At 36.5% G+C, this 21,211-nt stretch overlaps 1 protein-coding gene and 1 long non-coding RNA gene across 2 annotated transcripts in view; one reads left to right on the top strand and one right to left on the bottom strand.

The window, feature by feature from the left end:
• clmpa (CXADR like membrane protein a) overlaps positions 1-4,319 on the bottom strand; it is a 68,220-nt gene extending 63,901 nt beyond the window's left edge. The window contains exon 1 of the mRNA XM_082157870.1: positions 4,017-4,319. Within this exon, the coding sequence (XP_082013996.1) occupies positions 4,017-4,047 (31 nt within the window). The 5' untranslated portion in view covers positions 4,048-4,319. The remainder of the gene's footprint in view (positions 1-4,016) is intronic.
• LOC309489275 overlaps positions 1-21,211 on the top strand; it is a 251,524-nt gene that overhangs the window by 182,627 nt on the left and 47,686 nt on the right. The gene's annotated exons all lie outside the window — the stretch shown is intronic.

Raw genomic sequence — 21,211 nt, 5'->3', positions numbered from 1 at the left:
ACGCTCTTTATTTGAGTATGAAGTAACAAATGTGCATTTTAAGCAATGGAAAGAAGCTTTGGTTTGTATTAGGGATGCACCGAAACTTCAGCTTATAGAATTTTTGTTATGGTCAATAATAAAAACAACAGGCGGATACTAAAATTCTATACTATTTTGTTGAAATAAAAAACAAACTAATAACCAATCGTTTTAAATACTACAAAGGAATTTAGACATCACAACATTATAATGTAGAATATGAAAAATGCATATTAATTTTGAGACATATAACAGTGTTATTAATGTATTAGTGTTTTTACTAATAAATTTAAGTGAACCTTAAATTATGGCAAATTTCATCTAAAAATAAAAATAGGGGAAGTGTTTTCATGTTACATTTTTTAAAAATGAAAATAGGCAGATAATTGACATGGTATATCATGCACGCCTAATTTTTATATATCTAGTCTTAAAACGGGATAATATATTACCAAACTTTTTGTTGTGCAAATCTTAAAACTGAATAATAATAATATATGAAAATGTTAAAAATAATATATCTATATATCTATATATTTTTATTTATTTATAGCATAATATAATATATAATAAAGGAAATGAATATGTAAAATATCAGGTGATATATTATAGCCTATATATATATACATATATATATACATATATATATATATAGCGATAACCGATAATTCTTTATATTTGAAAGCCGATAACTGATATATTGCAATTTGGCAGATAAATCTAAATCTAAGTTTTAATATAATTTTTCATAGCCTGATTACAAAAAACAAAAGTCTCAACATTAAAATCCATGTTCCAAGCACACAATTATAATGATGCTCTTATTATTATAATTAATTTCCTGTAGCCTATCTGACAGACACAATGTTGCACTTAACTGTATTTTCCTTTTTTGAATTGATTTCAATCATATTTCAAGTAATTAAAAACCATCATCGCGAACCGTGTGCATCTCAAGTGTCTCAGGTGGAGGAAATAATCCATTATTTATGGGCTTTAATATATATCAGCCAACATTTTTTATTGGGCCGATAACGATAACATTAAAAATGAACATATACCCATACCGATATGATGGCCAATATATTGTGCATCCATATATATATATATATATATATAGATAGATAGATAGATAGATAGATAGATAGATAGATAGATAGATAGATAGATAGATAGATAGATAGACAGACAGATATATTATTATTATATAAAAATGATATATTATTATATATTATTTTTATATATCTAACATTTTGTTGCACAAATCTTAAAACTAAATGTCAAATAGCACAGCATTTAATGAGAAAAGTCTCAATGAATCTATCCAGCCCTTCAAATATAATCTGAAAAGTAACACACTTTGCTTTGGCGGCACCTTGCCATTGCTACCTCATCATGAGCACATTTCTGAGGGAAAAAACACTAGTTGCTCTAGGAGAGAGAATAATCAAACGCACAAAACAGTTTGTGCTGCTCAGAAAACATCTATTTAGAACTGCAGGAGTAATAATTGTTGCTATAGGGAATAAGATGTTCTTTACTGTTAGACAATGATCAATTATTTACAGAAGAAAAGCCCAACCAATAAAATGTCAATGCCAACAGATAGACAGACAGACAGACAGACAGACAGACAGACAGACAGACAGATATACACCTCCTCTTGTGTTGTGTTGGCGTGTCTGCGGGGTGAATGACTGTGTTGTGATATGTTGTGTTGTTTGCATGGCTTGTCTAGCACAGTTGTTTTAATGCAACTAATGAAAGCACTCATCATGATAATTGCTATGGCGTTTGCTGCTGTATGTTTGCGAGTCTGAGGACTCAAGCGCCTCGTGTCTCTCTCTGCCACTTATTGTCTAGTCACAACACTTTAGTAAACTGCAGTAAAAGAAAGCACACAGGTTGCGGTATTTTACAGAGCATGCAGTGCTACATAACTTAAAGGGATAGTTCACCCAAAAATTTAAATCCTGTCATCACAAAAGAAGATATTTTAAAGAATGTTGGTAACCAGGCAGTTGACGGCACCCATTGACTTTCATAGTAGGAAAAGAAGTACAATGTAAGTCAATGGGGTCCAATCAACTGTCCGGTTACCATCATTCTTTACAATATCTTCTTTTGTGTTCAACAGAGGAAAGAAACTCATAGGTTTGGAATAACATGAGGGTAAGTAAATGATGACAGAATTTTCATTTTCGGTTGAACTATCCCTTTAAGTCAACATTAAATTAGTATTACCTGTAGTCTTATTGTGAATGGTTCACCGGTGCAAGTTATTCTAAATGAAAAAAGTGCTTGTTACTGCAGTTTTTCTTCAAAACACAATAACTAAACATTCTTTTCGTCTGACGTCATCAAGCCCTCTTATTTTTTCAATCAATTTCATACAACCACCCGTCATACAGACACCTCTTTTCATATCAATTCCCAGTGGATAAAATCAAGTCTCGTCCACATTTTTCCTCATTGAATAACCAGATCCACTCTGAAATATATCGCGTTACAAGTAAAATGGCTTACACACAACTTAAAACTCATGTATTGATTCTCCAGCAGCCAAATGGAAATAAGACTCGACCTGAACGTCACAACAGCAGCAAAGTTTAGGGCTGATGCAATATCTAATTTACACAGAACCAAAGCCTAAACCCTAAGCTTTCCTAAAACTTTACTACTATTTGTTTTGCTGACTTGCAACTGAGAACTGACATTTTCTTAAGGACATGCAAATCTAGTTATATGTATGATGTCGGTAAAATAGGCCATCAGGTAAAATATGCCAGTTAGACAATAATACTTGACATGCATTCACTGGTTTGATTGGTCTGAGTTTGTTACGGTGTGCAGTATTGAAGGGGAAATATAAGATGAATAACCTAAACTGATAATTGCAACTTTTCACATTACATATATAGCATTCATTTATTTTTTAACAATGATGGTTTTGAAACACTGGCCCATTTTACTATAACTGAACATAGTGATGTTAATACTGAGGGAGACTTCTGACATTTAAATAGCTCTTGGGTTTAAACAGTTGTTGTTTTTTTATTACATATTTTTTAACATAAAATGACAGAAGGGGCCGACTTAACACAAAAATGTGTTTTAAAGACATTTTAAAGCTGCTTCAGACCAAAAAGTGACCCTTTTTACCTGACTTCACCCTACGTGTCAGACTTAACCCCTAAATATCTGCATTCTCAATAACAGAAACATGGAGAAATAAATAAAAAAATAAAAGTAATACTGTATCATTTAAAAAACTGCAACGCAGAGAGTTTGTAAAAAGGCTGTGAAACATGCATCTAAGATCACTTGTGGACAACATGTGAAATCATAACTTAATGCATGGACAGGAAGGCATTAATAAATGAATGCATAATCTATCCGGATGCTGAATAATACAGCACACAAGGAAGGTTGAAGTATACCAGGTTATGGCAAGCCCCTTTCATATTTAATTCCTTTTAAATCTACTGATATGATTGAACTATAAAATGTTATTCTGACTAATCCATAACATATAACAAGTAAACAATAAAATGTGCCAAGTAAAATTTATACCAGCAACAAATGGAATAGAATCGGAAGTTAAATAGTTGACATCTGAACCCCAGATCACATATTCATCGGCAAAAATGTGAAATTTGTTACTAGACACAAAATATATATTAAAAAATGTAAAATGAATGTAAAATAGTTACTAGTGAAACTTAAAAAGATACTGGAATAGACTACTTAAAATATTTGTAACATAATAAATAAATACTAGTATACTTAAAGAAAATGTTAAAACAGCTTGCCATAATCTGATCGCTTTTTGTGTGTGTCAATTGTCGTGTAAAAGTAACATTAGTTGAAACTACTGACGTCACCAACCAAGTAAACTACTACAAAGTCTGCCAATCTACTAAATCTCTCCAACTCATCACATCTGACACGTGCTGTAGAAACATCACTCTCACAAGCACGAGGAGGAAACTTACCTAAGAGCAGGGCGCGAGCGCTGGCTGACATCACGTCTCCGGACTGAAAATCCTACAGAAACGTCTCCTTTGCTCCTCAAAACGAGCACATTGAGTCATTGAAATGGTCTCTCAATTTTGTTCTGAACATGAACGGAGCGATATCACCGGCTGAGACCATCAAAAGCATCTCTGAGATCTCCAGACGTCCTGAAGCTCCTTCACAAGCGCCCGTTTTCTCCGAAGAGAAGTTCTCATTGACTTCAACTAGGATGCGTATCTACGATCTCTTTCCTCTCCTCCGCCTCTTGCTCTCTGTAGGAAGGAACCACAGGCTGGTAAAGGTGTGTGAGGGGATGTGGAGACCTCTGCAGTTAAAGGAGAACACTTTCCTTTGCAGATTTCCTTATGGGACACATGCAGATAGTGACTGGATAAGAGTCTTTCTACTGCTGCAATGAAATGATTTGCATACTTTATTATAACCGAACTTTAACAAACACCTGGTTATGGCAAGCCCCTTTCATATTTAATTCCTTTTAAATCTATAAAATAGTTATTCTGACTAATCCATTACATATAACTAGTAAACAATAAAATGTGCCTAGTCAAATTTATACCAGCATCAAATGGAATAGAATCGGAAGTGAATAGTCTGAACCACAGAGCTTTTTTTTTTTCGTAGAAAACTATAGATAATGAAGAATCTTTGCATAGTTTTATTTTTATTTTTTCATATACGACAGCAACCATATCTGCCCAAAACTACTAAATATTTTACATCTAAAGCCAAATGATAGTTTTGTGTGAGGAACAAAGTAAAAAAAAATGAAGATGTAATTTACTGATAATCTTGTTTGAGCATCACGAGGTACAGGTAGGAGCTCTCAGAAAATTCCCAGCTTACAAGCTGTAATTATGAGCTCTACGAGGATGTGAACGCTTTTTACAAGTGGAAATCTTTTTTTACAAGTTGAAACCTCGTAATTACAACATGGCGTGAATGCACCTTCAGAATGTGTTTCTATGGCAACATTATCAACCCCAATATGAATCTGCAGTAGTCAGGTGGTACAGCAGCCACATGGTAAAAGTCAGAGCGCTCAGAAAATTCCCAGTTTACAAGATGTAACGGTCTGAATGGATCGATAAGCAAATGAACAGATTATCACAAGGCTTCCTACTTCCTTTTGTCACATGTACACTTTCCTACGGTGGCCGAGAGAGCTCAACGCGCTGCAACTTAAGAAAACACATGCAAATAGAAAAACACCTGCAAATTAAGAAAACATCTTCATCAGTTTCACAACACATGTGTGCTCCAAATACTCACAACACAACCAAATACAGAAACGCGCTGCAAAAGACAGAACACAACGGAAATGTTTCCGGGGAAGCCAATAAGTGACGGACCCGACTGGGACGTGCTTACAGCTGTCTACTTTAATTTAATGTAATTTATTATTTAATTTTTGTTGCAAAACATACAGAGATTACACGTTTATGACATACAACTTTGTATAGCCTACAATATACAAAATGTATTTATATATAGATATGTTCAATGTCATAAGAATACTAATCAGAAAAGAACAAGCTGAAGACTAAAATAAATTAAAGAAAAAAAGATAGAGAAAAAGAACATGAGGGAAAGATATTAATATATACATCAGTTACATTGTACACATTCATGTTATGTTAAAATAAGTTTCATAAGAAATGTTAGAATGAAGGGTCCAAATCATAGACAGTAGGCTATATAAGAGGTCCAAATATGAGACGGCGCTGCGTTGTCATGGGAACATCCCAGGTGAAAATAATGAGGAAATTACATTGGCTTTCGTTGCTCACTTCATCAAGTCCGTTCCAAACGGCTACATAATGGCACACAAGTGCCCCGCTCCCTCCAAAGTGCCCACTTCAAGGGCTCTGCCGTCTGCCCTTTTAAGGGAGTAACGTTAGGGCATAGGTAATGCTCACGAGCAATAAAAAACGTCCCAGCCGGGTCTGTCACTTATTGGGTTCCCCGGAAACATTTCCGTTGTGTTCTGTCCTGTTTGCAGCGCGTTTCTGTATTTGGTTGTGTTGTGAACTTTTGCAGCGCGTTTCTGTATTTGGTTGTGTCGTGAACTTTTGCAGCGCGTTTCTGTATTTGGTTGTGTTGTGAGTATTTGGAGCACACATGTGTTGTGAAACTGATGAAGATGTTTTCTTAATTTGCAGGTGTTTTTCTATTTGCATGTGTTTTCTTCAGTTGCAGCGCGTTGAGCTCTCTCGGCCACCGTACTTTCCAGTTCATCTTCATCCACATTGGTCTTCCTCAACATTCCATTATGTCTACCTGACATGCATAAATATTTTTTAATAGGAAACATTTTATCTGACTCCCTAGACTCTTCCCAGGCTTACTGACCTTGACTACATAAAGAAGAATAATTCACAAGTTGTTTCTCGCAGCATTTGCAGATTAAAACTTGAAACACTAGAGAGAGTCAAAAAAGAGATAAAAGGGGCAATATATCTGTCTTCTACCAAGACTGTGATGGAGGGAGGGGGCCTGTGCTTGGTAGTTATCTGAGGCCTTGCATTTGAGTGCCTCAACTTACAACATCTCCATACTTAAGAGTCAAAATCTTACCCTTACACATGCCATAACCTCTATTTGGGCAGCGACCTGCTTAAAAACCTTCTGTTCGATTCCACTGGAGGTGAGCTTCACGAACCCAAGTGCAGTATTGAACAGATATGTGTACAAAATAAACAAAGACTTGACTAAGCATAACTTGACATGACTTGACAAACTAACACTCACCAAACAGTGGTTACACGAACAATACAAGACCCAAGGTAGGATAACATAACTGTGAAAACCACAAAAATAAGACATGAAACGTCAAAAGCATCATATATTGAGTAACAATAAAGGTAGAGTGTCTGTTTTAGTACATACAAAAAAATTATTGATTTACTCACACATACAAAAACATATTCTTTTCTTGACTAAAAACTTATGCAAGGAAACCTATGTAACTCATGTAAGATTAACTAAATAGATCATGTATAAGCAGTGACATTGATTTAATACACATAAAACAATATTATTTCTCTTACACTGGTCATGATTAATTGTCTTTGATGAGAAAAAGATGGGTAAATATTATTTGAATGAAATCTAGAATATTCCATGAAAAAATAGCAGCGTACAAGTTTGGAATAACATGAAGGATGGAACAACAGAATTTACATTTTATTCATTAAGGACATTCATCTGTCAGTAAAAAGTTGAGAAAGGTGGATTACAGGTGATTACTTGTTGTTACATTACAATAAATAAGATGTCACAATGGAACATTTTCCATTCAACAGCATGTTCTAAGATTGAAACAGCAAAAATGTAAAAGTTAGAAAAAAAACATGGCATGTCTTAAAATCAGTTGTTTTACATAACTTCATACGTTTAATTATATATATATATATATATATATATATATATATATATCACTCATATGTGATCATCTGATGACTAACCCTGACTCTACATGTCAATCAAACTGCAATAACCTCTTTCCCTTTCAAGTACACATGTCCTCAGTTTCTCTGCAAGGCGGGTTGGATTTTGTTTTGTGTTTACCGCTGAAGCTTTCTGACTACATCTGCAGTGATGGAACCAACAAATGGTTTTTCATTATAATGCATTATGGGATTATTTTTAGTAGCATGGAAAACTTCAAAGACCAACAGTGGCCTGTTTTTTCTCTGATTATTCATGAAGGTCTCCTGAAAAGGAGCAGTGAAGGAGGACAGGACTTATTGCCATGACCTGATTACAGTTTGCAGCAGATGCCGATTTTATAGAATTTTCATATTTTGGCACAGGCGGATGCCGTATCTTAAAGCATCCGATGGCTTGAAAAACAAGCCCGAGAGCTTGTTTGGTTACTTGCGGTGTAGCCAACCATAGAAAGTACAATGTATTTTATTCCGCTATCAATCGGCTATTTTGAGTTCTAAAGATTGAGGACAAAGTTCTTTGCCATGATTATTAATTCATCACAGCCTCAGTTACAAGGCACTCAAGTTTAGCAACTAAATTTAGGTCAGACAGAAAGGAAATGTCTAAAAACAAAACGTCCACGAGTCCCTACAAGAAATCTGAAGCTTCTTTAGAACATACCGAGGTCATTGCATTATTCATAAAGGCCTTAGAACTTTAAAACAATCCATTAATCCATTCATTCATTCATTTCCAAGACTCAAAAAAATGTCAGAAGCAAAATAGTGATGCTGCGTTGAACGGCCAATGAGACTTCAGCTGCAGATTGAAATGCAAATTAGCTTTCTTTGTGAACTGTTACCCAGCGGTCTTCTGACAGACACATTAAAGGGAGGATAGGCAACAACTCTCTACCCAAACCTCCTCTGGTTTTAGTCTTTCAGACTGAGAAGTTAAAACCCCTCATCGCCAGGGAGAGCGTCGTAAATCTGCGAGCTCTACTGCTGCAGAATACCCATAATTCAGAGGCAAGTGTTCATTCATCAAACGGCTCAATTAATAACCTTCCCTGAGAGCATAGCAGGGATTAATCAAGATCCTTCTTCGGTACGACATTGGAGGAATTTGAAAGATATCCTAACTTGAAAGTGGGAATATGATTCTTTTTCCGCAGATTTTCCTATGTACTCAATCTTTCTGGCATGTGGTCTTGCTAGAATCCATGGTGATGAAAAACTGGAAGTCCACACCACAGTCTCGAGCGCTGATAGTATTTTCTCTTAATTCAATCTGAAAGCACAATCAGGACACAGCCATGAAGTGGCTTCACGGATGATCAGAGTGAATCAAACCTTTTATGGACCACTTCTGAAACGGAATGATTCTTAGAAGTCTGCTTGGGGACACTGCAACCTTAATATCCCCAGAAACACCAAGTAAATGAAAGGAAAGCCCAAAAAATGGCCCTGCAATTCAATTCCCTTCAAAGATGAGGCCTATTTTCTCAAAGGCCATTTTACATTTACATTTACATTTATTCATTTAGCTGACGCTTTTATACAAAGCGACTTACAATTGCTATATATGTCAGAGGTCGCACGCCTCTGGAGCAACTAGGGGTTAAGTGTCTTGCTCAGGGACACATTGGTGTCTCACAGTGGATTCGAACCCGGGTCTCTCACACCAAAGGCATGTGTCTTATCCATTGCGCTACCATTTTCAAGGCCTTAGAGGAAGAACAAGAAACATTAGTGTCCTGCTCCAATAAACCAAGTGAGCTTCTTTGCTGTCCAGAGAGGCCTAACAAAAAAACAGAAACAGATACATTTCAGTCAGTTTTCCATGTGCAAGACAAGAAACAATATCAGAGAGTGAACAGAACCCATTCTAAACATATCAGTACATAATTGTACACATGCATACACTGTTGTGGTCCGAGCTTTAATTAAAGTGATTGCTTTCAGGGATATCTGAAGTTTTTTTCTGTACCTGACGGTGCAGTAAATCAGAAAAATGTACTGTTTGTGCCAAACCTCAGCTCATCAAACTGAGTGGAAACATACGCTCAACATAAGCGTATAAAGAAAGTCAATCATTTCATTTAGAAAGAAGGGAAGCCCAAACACAATAGAATGGAAACTAAGCATAAAACGATCCAAACACAAGCTATAAACAATATGACGATAGAGAGTTTTGAAACTTGCTAACCCTCAAGAAATATGGCATGAGTTGCATTTTAGAGATTGTATTTTAATGAATACTTAAAATCTGAAAGACAGGAAAAAACACAGATACACATTTTTAACCCTTTCATGCATGAATTATGATGAGTATGAGTATATCAATTTACCTGTAATAGCTGATAATTCTGATCATGTTCAAGAGTTACACATTTCTACCATAGCTCTCTCCGAAGGAAGCACTCCTTCCTTCTTTCAGACATTGCATTAACCCGTTTTTCTTAGAATGAACTTAGATGAGTGTAGAATGAAAAAAAAAGGAGCAAAACTTAGAAACCAAACAATCAAGAGATCTGTCAGGATTATTTTCCAAATGGCAGACTAGGTTTTGCACTAATTAACCCAGAGAGATTATTTTAGCAATTTTCTTCATCAGTAGGTGTGCATTATATGTGCGAGCTTCAGCATTTATGGCGTTTTTATGAGATGAGTAACGGCCAAATCTCAGCCCCCCACCCCACCACCACCACCACCACCACACACACACACACACACACACACACACACACACACACACACACACACACACACACACACACACACACACACACACACACATTTCCAGCAGTGCATTATGGGAACTACACTGAGATGGGATCCCACATCATCAGACAAACCTGTCTTAACTGGCAGGCACATCAATCTCCCAGTGCACACATGTCATTGTTTAAATTGGGTTATTTAAATTCATTAAATACTGCAACGGCATGAACTGCCAACATCATTAGACTTGCAGATGATGTTGCTGCAGTGGTCTGGTCCTAATGGCCATGGATTTCACATCTCTTAAAGCAGTGTGGGAATATTCTGCTCACACTGCTTGGCTGAATGAGTGATGAGTACTTGGGAAGGATATGAGAATAATATTTAAGGAGAATTAGTTTCGCATGAGCCCATAGGTCGGCTGCTGCTGACATGTCTTTCCAAACAAACCGGTCCTTAATTAAGTCCAAGCAAACAGTTAGCTACATTAAATGTGAATCAGAAGTGTGATCGGAACACATTACACAAAGTTGCAATGTTTAACTTTGGCTAATGTAAAATGAAACATGTTCACTTCAAAATCTTAGAACAGCAAACAATTTTAGACCCAGCACTTCAATTTGTCCTGCATAGAGGACATCTTCCTCTCTCTGAGACCATACATGCATATAGATACTGAAATACAGCATAATATATCATAAAATAATTATACATTTTTAAAAAGTGTGACTTTTTTTTACAGGTATTTGACTTATTTGATCTACATGTTCTCTCTAAGGGACATCAGGACTTCTGCAGTGGTTCTCAATCTGTGCTGATTTACAGACTGCAGGGGAAAACAATGCTAAATGCAAATAATACAGTGCAATTAATCATATAATTCTGCATTCAAAAAGAATTTGTTTGTTGTTGACATCAAAGGTTCAACTCCAATCAAATTACAACTGAAAAGCTCAGTGGATGTGTTTTCACCTGTTGGGGAGACATTACACATGAAGGTGAAGAAAGTAAATATATATATATCACTATTTCTATGAAATATGAGAGGGAAAAAAAAGTTAATATAAAATATTAGACATTATTTAGGTTTCTAAATAATCCTTTCATCCAGATCTTTTTAATGAAACGCTTTCTGTCCCTCAGTTGACAGCTACACAACTACCACTTTCAAGCCCCAAAAAGGTAGTAAAGACATCATTAAAGTAATCCATGTGACTGCAGTGGTTTAACTTGAAGTGACATGAGTGTTTGAACAAAAAACATAATTTTACCCCCATAAAAAATATTAATATCCAACGTTCACACAACAACGTCTGCTCTCGTGTCAATACAACACGCATGCGTCTTGGTGTTCTCGTGAACATGCGCACATTTGAGTTGTGTTGACTCGCAAGACTGCTCAGAAATGAGTTGCATCCGAAAATTGCATACTTTCCTACTATATAGTAGGTGAAAAACAGTATAAAGTACTTCTTCCACATCACATTTCAGCTTTGACGTCATTGAATTTCGTTAAGAGTTGTGCGACAGTCAATCACTGTTTGTGGATACCATAGAAATGAATGAGAAGCTCCGTAAACTTAATCATACTAATTGTCAATCGCGCAATTCTATGTAATTTCTCTTATAAAACAGCATTTGGTGATTAATCCAAAACATGAAAAAACAACTCTTTTTGCTGGGTTATTTATGAAAAATAATTCAATATTTTCAATAATGAAATCTGTATGAAATAACTTTAAATAGTCTATTAACTCCTGCCTTTATGAATGTGCACAAAAATAAAAGAAGTGAATATTTCTTTGCCATGTTAACATCAGTCCATCAGGAGAGAAAATGGCGTTCTTCTGTACAAAAAAAAATCCAATTATTTCCTGACCTCTTGTGCTGTTCAAAGAACTTCTGTTGTACATTTCAGGGGATGTAAGACGCTGGTTAAAGAGGACAATAAAACTGCTGACCCACATTTCCTGCAAAAAATAGCTCTGAATCTCCTGTGAAGCCACGCATGGGACCCCTGGATTGCAGAAGAGTCTGAGGAAAACTGGGAAAAATTCCAGTTCCAGCACAATCAAAATTCTAACAGAAAATTCTTGTACTGTATAATAATATAATATAATATAATATAATATAATATAATATAATATAATATAATATAATATAATATAATATAATAATACAACAACAGAAAAATTAAAGAGATTTAAAGACCCTATTTAAAAAACTGACCACATTTAAAAGAACCCTGAACCCTCTTAAACGATTCCTGTCTCTAGTTCACCATTAAATTCAGTTTGGGGAAGAATTAACGGTTTAAGTTTCAGCATGAACTTTTCACCCCTCCATGAGGCGCACGGCTGCCGGACACAATTCACTCCAAATAAAAATTCTGTTAGCTAGTTCCAGCTCTCACATCACACTGATACCAGCGGCCCTTCCACACAAATGAGATCCAAGATCACAGCTCTGCTTTGACCAGGACACACAACAGTAACAGCATGACTCTAACAACACTGACAGACAGACCAAAGACATGCTATTACTCTTCCTGCTCTGAGTTAGCACAATTGATTTTTCCAAGAACCACTGAGGATACTAATGGACGCCACTGATCTGACATGTGCAGAAATGTCCATGAACATCATGTTCTTGAAGCGAACAATGTAACAAAGTGAATAAGTTCAATCAAGCTTTGACATTAATTTGTTAGATGATGCATTTGTGCTTGAATAGCTCTCTCTCTCTCTCTCTCTCTCTCTCAAGTAATTTTTTATGTTTTGAAGGAAGTATCATTGGGGACGTTTACACGACGTTTTGACGTTTTGGCAATTCATTTACACGACAACTGATTTGAGGGCCTGAGAACGCAAACTTTTGAAAACTGGTTTTAAAGTGCAGGTTTTTCGAACATGATACCATTATCGTCAAGCACATGCATATTAAGTGTTTATTCTAGTGTTTCTTTACAAAGCGACATCGCCAACTACTGGCCTGGCAGCATACATCGCTTTTAGTCATTTTTGCAGATCCGTGTGAATGTTGTCATCTGTGCATAAAAAAAACTCACTAAAAATATTTTTAGAACATTGTTGTCGTATAAAACCTTAAACTAACCAAGGCTGCAAATGTACAGTAATTTTTTTTAAATATTACAATTTAAAATAACTGTTTTCTATTTGAATATATTTTAAAATGTAATTTATTCCTGTGATGCAAAGCTGAATTTTCATTATCGTTATTCTAGTTATTCTTATTCTTCAGTGTCACATGATCCTTCAGAAATCATTCTAATATGCTGATTTGGTGCTTTTTTTGTGATCATTATCAATGTTGAACACACTTGTCTCAGTCAGTGTCAACACTTGTGCTGCTTAATATTTTTGCAGAATTAGTGAAATTGTTTGTTTTTTTAGGATTCTTTGATGGATAAAAAATTGAAAAAGAAATCTTTACAGCATAAATGTCTTTACGGTCACATCTGATCAATTTAATGCACCCTTGATAAAAAAAATACATCTTTGGGATGCTGACTTATTTAACATTATTCATTGCTATCAAACTCTTATGTAGTCTACCGATTCTGCATGCATCATCACATAAATATTACACAATGTAGAGGTTGACATGAGTATCACGACATGAGCAATGATTTGTGGTCTAAGTAATGGAAAAGAGACTGAGGGAATGACAACGAGAGGTCCAGACTAGTTGTGATTCAGTGCTGAATTTGTCACCCTGTAACTGATCCGTCTCAGACACATTCTGTGGTTCTGGCTCCAGCGCAGCAACAGAAGTCACCTTGAAGCTCGCTTTCCTGCACAGCTGCACTGTAGACAACTACACAAGACTGAGGTAATCTACCTGCACTATGACAGTCGTGATTATCTATTACACCTACAGAAGAGAGAATCAAGATGTTAGGATCAGTCAACAACAGTTGTGTTGTATCATTCACTAAGAATCCTGATCAATAGGTGCAATTACATTGTGTGATATCCTGGATGTCTGTGTACCTCAGAGAGCCCTGCATTTTTAAAGAGCGTTGTAGGTGTTTTGTGAGTGTGAGGGTAGATATTGACTCGAGTAGGGTGTGTTGAATTGACTCTGACTTAGAGGAGCTGTCCCTGAAGGACACACCATAAAGCAGATGGTCAGCAAAAATGCAGCGATTCGGTGTGATACACACACACAGCTGGTGTGAGGCATTGCTACAAAAACACCAGCACAAGCACACAAACCAATCACAATGAGATGAAGAGAAATTATTTTGGAGAGCGTACAAGATTACCTTCAAGTCCTGCTGGGAAGTTCCAACTTATGACTTCTGAGGTCTTAATGATGAATTTCTCCTCTTTTTAAATAAATACCTAGTTCAATCATGAAATTCTAGAGGGCAGAGGCTGATAGATCCTTTACATGCAATCTGCAGGCAATCACATCATTACCGCATGGCACAAGCTGATGGGCTCTGCTGATCTTGCTTGCGCAACATTTAAATAGTCTGGTTTAGTGTTTGCAGTAAGCTAGTCCTGCAGCGTGCTATCAGAGTTCCTCTGAAACCTTCCACCTCCCCCAGCTCCACCTGCCTAGATCTGCTATGGGATTTATGTATGTCTATTTATGCAGCAGCAGCATATCTTACATGCTCACATTCAGAACTCAAATTCAAAATATTATCAGTAGCAAGTCCATACGTAGCAGCGTGGCAGATCTAGTACACCAACAAATACATTAACATTGTATTAAAATAAAAAAATAAAATAAATAAAAAATAAAAAATTTAAAAAATTAAAAAATTAAAAAATTAAAAAATTAAAAAATTAAAAATTAAAAAATTAAAAAATTAAAAAATTAAAAAATTAAAAAATTAAAAAATTAAAATTGTCAAGATTGAAATAACAAAAAAATCTCACAAAGATAGGAAAAACTTGAAGTACAGCAAACTTGAGCACAACAAACTTAGGTTCAACAAAATGAAGCAAAATTAGTTGTGTTTTTTAGGCATGTTTTGTAGCTATGGTTTATATATACGGTAGTACACATAAATCATACAGATTTCAACAATTACGACTATTAGCTTTCGCCATGATTGTTTGAACAGTTGGGTTCCAGAAGTGTGTGTGTGTGTGTGTGTGTATATATATATATATATATATACATGGGCGTCGGAAGAAAAAAAAAAGTGGGTGGGTCCTCCCCCAGAAAAATGTTACTGGAGTAAATACCATTTCATGTATTCTGGTGCCTTTTAATTAAAACAAGTAAACTAAACTCCACTTCACGTCGGGCGGTTCTTTGCCTCCACGTCGTGCATTAAATGCACAGCTATCCGTGGATTATCCGGCTAATACCATGGACATTTGCCAGCAGCAATGACAACTTAAAGCTGTTATTGATGTTTGCAACGCAATATTTGACTGGAAGGGTACAACGGGCGGTTACTTTCGTCAGTTGCGGCTCATTGAGAAATGTAATGTAGCGATTCAGCGGAAATGGAGTTTAATTTATTAGGGAATTCCTCAAGTAGAATGGATTTGACTGACGGCACTCTGAAGAGCGAACAGACAAATGCGCTGAATCAGAGACGGTAAAAGTAAATGGGTCCAATATCATTGGTCTTAAAAAGTGGGTGGGTCTTGTCCCACCCGTATACAATGGTTCCGATGCCCATGTATATATATATATATTTATATAGGGTTTACTGTATTTTCGATCAAATACATGCAGTCTTGGTCAGGATATGAGACAAAAACTTAAAGGGGTGATTGATTATGATTTCACTTTTTTAACTTTACTTAGTGTGTAATGTTGCTGTTTGAGCATAAACAACATCTGCAAAATTACAATGCTCAAAGTTCAAAGCAAAGGGAGATATTTGCTTTTAAAGAAATCGCTTTTTAAGGACTACAACAAACGGCTGGTAAGGACTACACGACATTCCTCCCGGGTTAGTGACATCACTAACCCTACAATTTACATAAACCCCACCCCCGGAACATGATTTATAGATTATCAAGACAGAATATGCTAATCAATGACTAGAAGATAACAACACATAAGCTACATAAATTCATCAACTAACCATTCAGAAATGTCCTGTTGCATTCTACATGTTGTCACCTCTTCTTGAGTCTCTCCATCATTCTCTGAATCCGGTTTGAACATAAAAGGCTAAAAGTTTAAAAAAATTTCAGTGCATGTCTGTGTGAGGTAAAAGGACACAAGCTGTTTAAGCTCCGCCCTCTGTGCCGGGAGCAACAGCTCATTTGCATTTAAAGGAACAGACACAATATGGTGCGTTTTTGCTCACCCTCAAAAATGTACAATTTTAACACGCTACGCTATATAAAAATATCTGTGAGGTATTTTGCAAAAACTTCACATACACACTCTGGGGAAATCAAAGACTTATTTTACATCTTGTGAAAAGGGCATTATACCACCCCTTTAAATAAATCATTAAAAAAAAATCATTAAAACTTTTGAACAATACTGTACATCAATAGATTTGTTTTTCTCTCTTATTTTTTTATTTATTTATTTTTTGATTGTCAAATTGAAATAATATTGTATGTCTAGTGAAGATGTTTTAAAATCCCCGTGGAGAAAATAAATTAGAAAAAATACTTTCAGATTCCAAGACTATATAAAACAGTTTCAGACAACTCAGATATGGATTTAAAGACAGCCAACTTCGAAATGGCAATATTGTGGTGACATTGATGTGCACTCAACCTGTAAATACTGTCATTCTGACAAGACTTGAAGGCAGGAAAGGAGAAATAGGCTCACTATATTTAAGTCCAGAGATGAATCACACTTGAATTCCATGTGTGTATTGAATGGATAGGAACAAGAGTGTGTGAGGGCCTAAGAAATCCTCTACAGACCAATGCAGCCTAAGCTCACAGGGCTCCATGCCCACCACAGCTGGCACACGGGACGCTCTGCAGTTCCCCCACTCTACCCACGCAGGAGCTCTTAAAAACCATCTGCCAGATCATCCACTGAGGAGAGCACAGAAAGTTAGAAGCTCAATTAAAGCGGTGGGACTGCAAAGCAATCTGGAGTCAGTGAGACACAAGATCGGTTATTGATCAGTCAGTGAGAGTGTCCACGGGCCCAGATGGGACGGGCACGCAGACACTTTAACTATTAACAAGAGGCTTTCAAATGGTTTTACACTGCAGTGCCTTTATCTCTAGTGAATGGAGAATAAAAAAAAGACAAAAAATCAAAGGGAAGCAAAGATTAAAATAGGTCACAGGTGATAAAATATTGAATACCGAACTATGAGATGTTAAAAGCGACCGGGAGTGACAGCAGACAATAGCAGTTGTCATGGTGATATGGAGACACCGGAATGCTGAGTACACAGGGATATATTCAATTCAGCAGACCTGGAGGCAAACCGACGCTGTCCATCAAAAAGCCATTTCAGAGCGTCCCATAAAAACGACACCAGACCGGAGGTGTGGAGATCACTCTAGGACAAATACCACAAGCTCCTGCAAAATCATTATGGAGGATATAAGGACATATTTTAAATTGTAATAATATTTTGAAATATGACTGTTTTTACTGTTTTTTTTTGTTTTTTTTTATCAAATAAATGTAGACTTGGTCAGCAGTAGGGACTTTTAAAAACATTTTTAAAGTCCCCCTGTAGTGAAAATCAAGCTTTTAATGTTGTTTATATGCCTATGTGGTGTTTATAATATACTTTAAAGGTCCCATGACATGCTACTTTTTGTAGGCTTTAATATAGTCCTTAGTGGTCCTTATTACTGTATCTGAAATCTCTTTCCAAAAATTCAGCCTCGGTGCAGAATTATAGCCACTACAAGCCAGTCCCAGAATGAGCTTCCTTCAGACGGGCCGTTTCGGTGTCTGTAGCTTTAAATACTAATGAGGAGGAGAAAGGCAGCGCAAGGTGGAGGGTGGGGGTGGCCTTGACCATCTTGCGCAACGGTACCATGCATGTTTGTTTATGTTGGATATATTGCAATGGCACGAAGACACGCAGTCGTTCAAGCATTTCAGTTTGACCAAGAATCTGATCCAGATGGAGAAGCAACGGATGAAGAAGTTGCAACTCAACTCAGGACGTTTCCGAATGGTTAGTTTAAAATATTATGTCTGGATACGGTACTTTATTCGGATGGTTTACAGTTATCATCATGTAGCTAACGCGAACCTACTGTGGCCTTTTCATGAGAGATCTGTAACGTCTGTAATTTATCTTATTACAATTACATCAAGCTCTGCGATCTTGAAATGCGGATATCGCGCGCGCCATATAACCAACAGGAAAACGGTTATCCAAATAACAAAGAAATGTACAACACTCGCGTTACAGTACGTGTAACTTGATGCGGTCTACCTTTACATTAGCGCAAGTAACTGCATAGCTGCATAGCTAATGTGACAGCCACATTCTACGTGTAAGAAGCTAGGTAACCATAAACAGTAAAGCAACACACTTATATATCATTTGTTGACTGACTTGTCCGACGTTCAGCAAGCCCAGCTCTGTATTGACCATTCGATGTTCATTTGTACATCCAATTATTGAGCAATTAGTATGCTTCGCTCGCTCAAAAGCCATGATATCTCTCGTGGACAAACTAAAATCGCGCGCGCGTTCTACTTCCTAGCTCATTTTCTCATGGGCGAGAAATATTCTCTGGGTTCTCAAAGCAGAGAAAGGGGAGGTAACATTTCTCCTTATGACATCATAAGGAGGAGATTCAAGATCAGCGCGGTTGAGCTTCCATTTTCTCAAAGGCAGAGAAAAATAGCAAAAGCTCGATTTACACCAATTAAAATTTTTAGAAACTTGGGGACCATATACAGGCTAGGGGAACTCATATTAATGTTAAAAAACCTCAGAAAGTGGAAATTTCATGTCATGGGACCTTTAAGACAAACCATTCATAAGTCAACACCATTGCTGAGTATTTTCTCCTTAAAGCTGCAGTGAACCAAAGATAAACTCAAAAACACGGTTTGAAATCGCTGGTGTTTCTGACGTCACAAACTACCTTGTAACCAATCCATTCAACGTGTGAGCGTCAACGAGTGGATCTCTGAGCTGCTGTGAGTGAGTGGAGGCGGGGGCTAATTTGCATTTTAACACCAAATTGATCTGGTGTGATCAGTGTTGGGTGACAATAACACACATTAAGCTTGGTGCCAATATGTCAAATCTATTCAGAGATACAGCTTCAGGTGTAGATTGGTTCATAATTCGTTGATGCGGTATATGAAAACTGTTTCATCTATCGACATAAAATACATAACATTTTGCTGACATGGGCTAAAGATGTCTGGACAAAATGGTCTACACAGAGTTTGAAAAAGAAGGACAACACAAAGTTAGGCCGACTATGGCACATTTGGTATGTATGTTCTTGGCATGACCGAGTTTAATTACATTAGGCATTTTTTGAAAATTCATTAACTTTTTGAGTACCTTCAGGACATGATGCTGATTACACTTACAAACGCCCAAAATGGCAGATATGGGAAAATTGGGTGTTGTTCGACTCCAAATGTATAAAAAGACCAGCCAAACCATTCAGAAATTATAAGCAAACATTTAAATGTTTGACCTGACCACTAGGTGGCACTGTGCCAAAACTGTGCAGGTACCCTCGGGTTGTGATGACACACACCAAGTTTGGTCAGAATACGCTAAAGCGTTGCGGAGATATTCATTAATTTGCTCTGTATTCGAGAACGGTTTTACTAATCAACTTAAATTCCATATTTTTGTTTCGGCATGGTCTGAAGATCATCATAATAGACAAACAGTTGAGGAGGAGTTCGAAAAATGAGGTTTTCCTGAAAATTCTAAATGGTGGAAAAATGTTCATGACAGAAAATGACGTCATAAGTTACATTTTGAAGCGTCTTGATCCATACGGTTCTATAGGGTTCCATATACTCAAGAGCAGAAGAAGAAGAAGAAGAATCATATCGATAGGCATTTGAAAAGTAGTATACATAAAAGTACCATTTTAATTAAACACCTGTACTATTATTTCCAAATGTAGTCTATACCTTTTTTAATGTCAATCTAAAGCACTATCACTGTATTAATGGAGGTGACATTTCATCAATGATTTGTTTCATTCTGGGTCTGAACAGGCTTTAAAGTCAACAAAAAATGGCCTTTGCAAACAATTAGTCCTGAACTGAGCCTGGCTATTAGTTCACTTTAACTAACCGAACAATAGGTCTTGATGACATCAGTCAAAAAGTAAAGTCTTTTTAGAGGAACAGCAAGGTATTACATTTTGATGAGATATTACAAGGACATTTAAACATGTGGACTGATAAATATTGTAAAATACAACCAGAGACATGTATTATAAATAAATCAGGTCAGTTTAGATTTCATGTGCTCATCGTCCAATAGGAAAACTCTAGTACTTCTACTGCAGTCGTTCCTCTTAATCTGAATACTGATACATGCACAAGAGAAAGAAAAACACTCATGATAAAAGCTAAATATGAAAACACTCACTACTGCAGTTTCTATCATCCAATGCATGTGGATATTGAATTTTCATTCAATTTGCGGCAAGACAGAAAATATACGACCTCCTTTTTTCATTTATCGCTGACTGAAGAGAAGCTCCTCAACCTGAATCCTCATATAACCAATTACTATTTTGATTTTTATGGCTCTTGTAATGATTGCCATTAGCCGAGACGTACTGGCCTTCAGTAAACAGACCACTAAATGTGTTCTGCTTACACTAAACAGATCTGTTGTACTGGACTAGGCCATATAAAGAGATTAATCGCACCGCTAATAGTGGACATCAGACCCGGCACCATCACTCCTGCAGGAGCGCTGACCTCAGCATTGTCCGTACTGAGAGTCAACTTCTCTTATAAACGCCACTAATGTGTCAAATCCACTGACAGGATTGGCCCTTCTGTTTTTTTTGTTTTTTTTTCCTGTCCTGCACAGACATTCTGCGGAGTGA

Source organism: Leuciscus leuciscus (genome assembly GCF_965113295.1).
Source record: "Leuciscus leuciscus genome assembly, chromosome: 24".
NCBI classification, from domain to species: Eukaryota; Metazoa; Chordata; class Actinopteri; order Cypriniformes; family Leuciscidae; genus Leuciscus; species Leuciscus leuciscus.
Note: the sequence above shows the minus strand (reverse complement) of the source record. Positions and strands in the feature narration are given on the sequence as shown.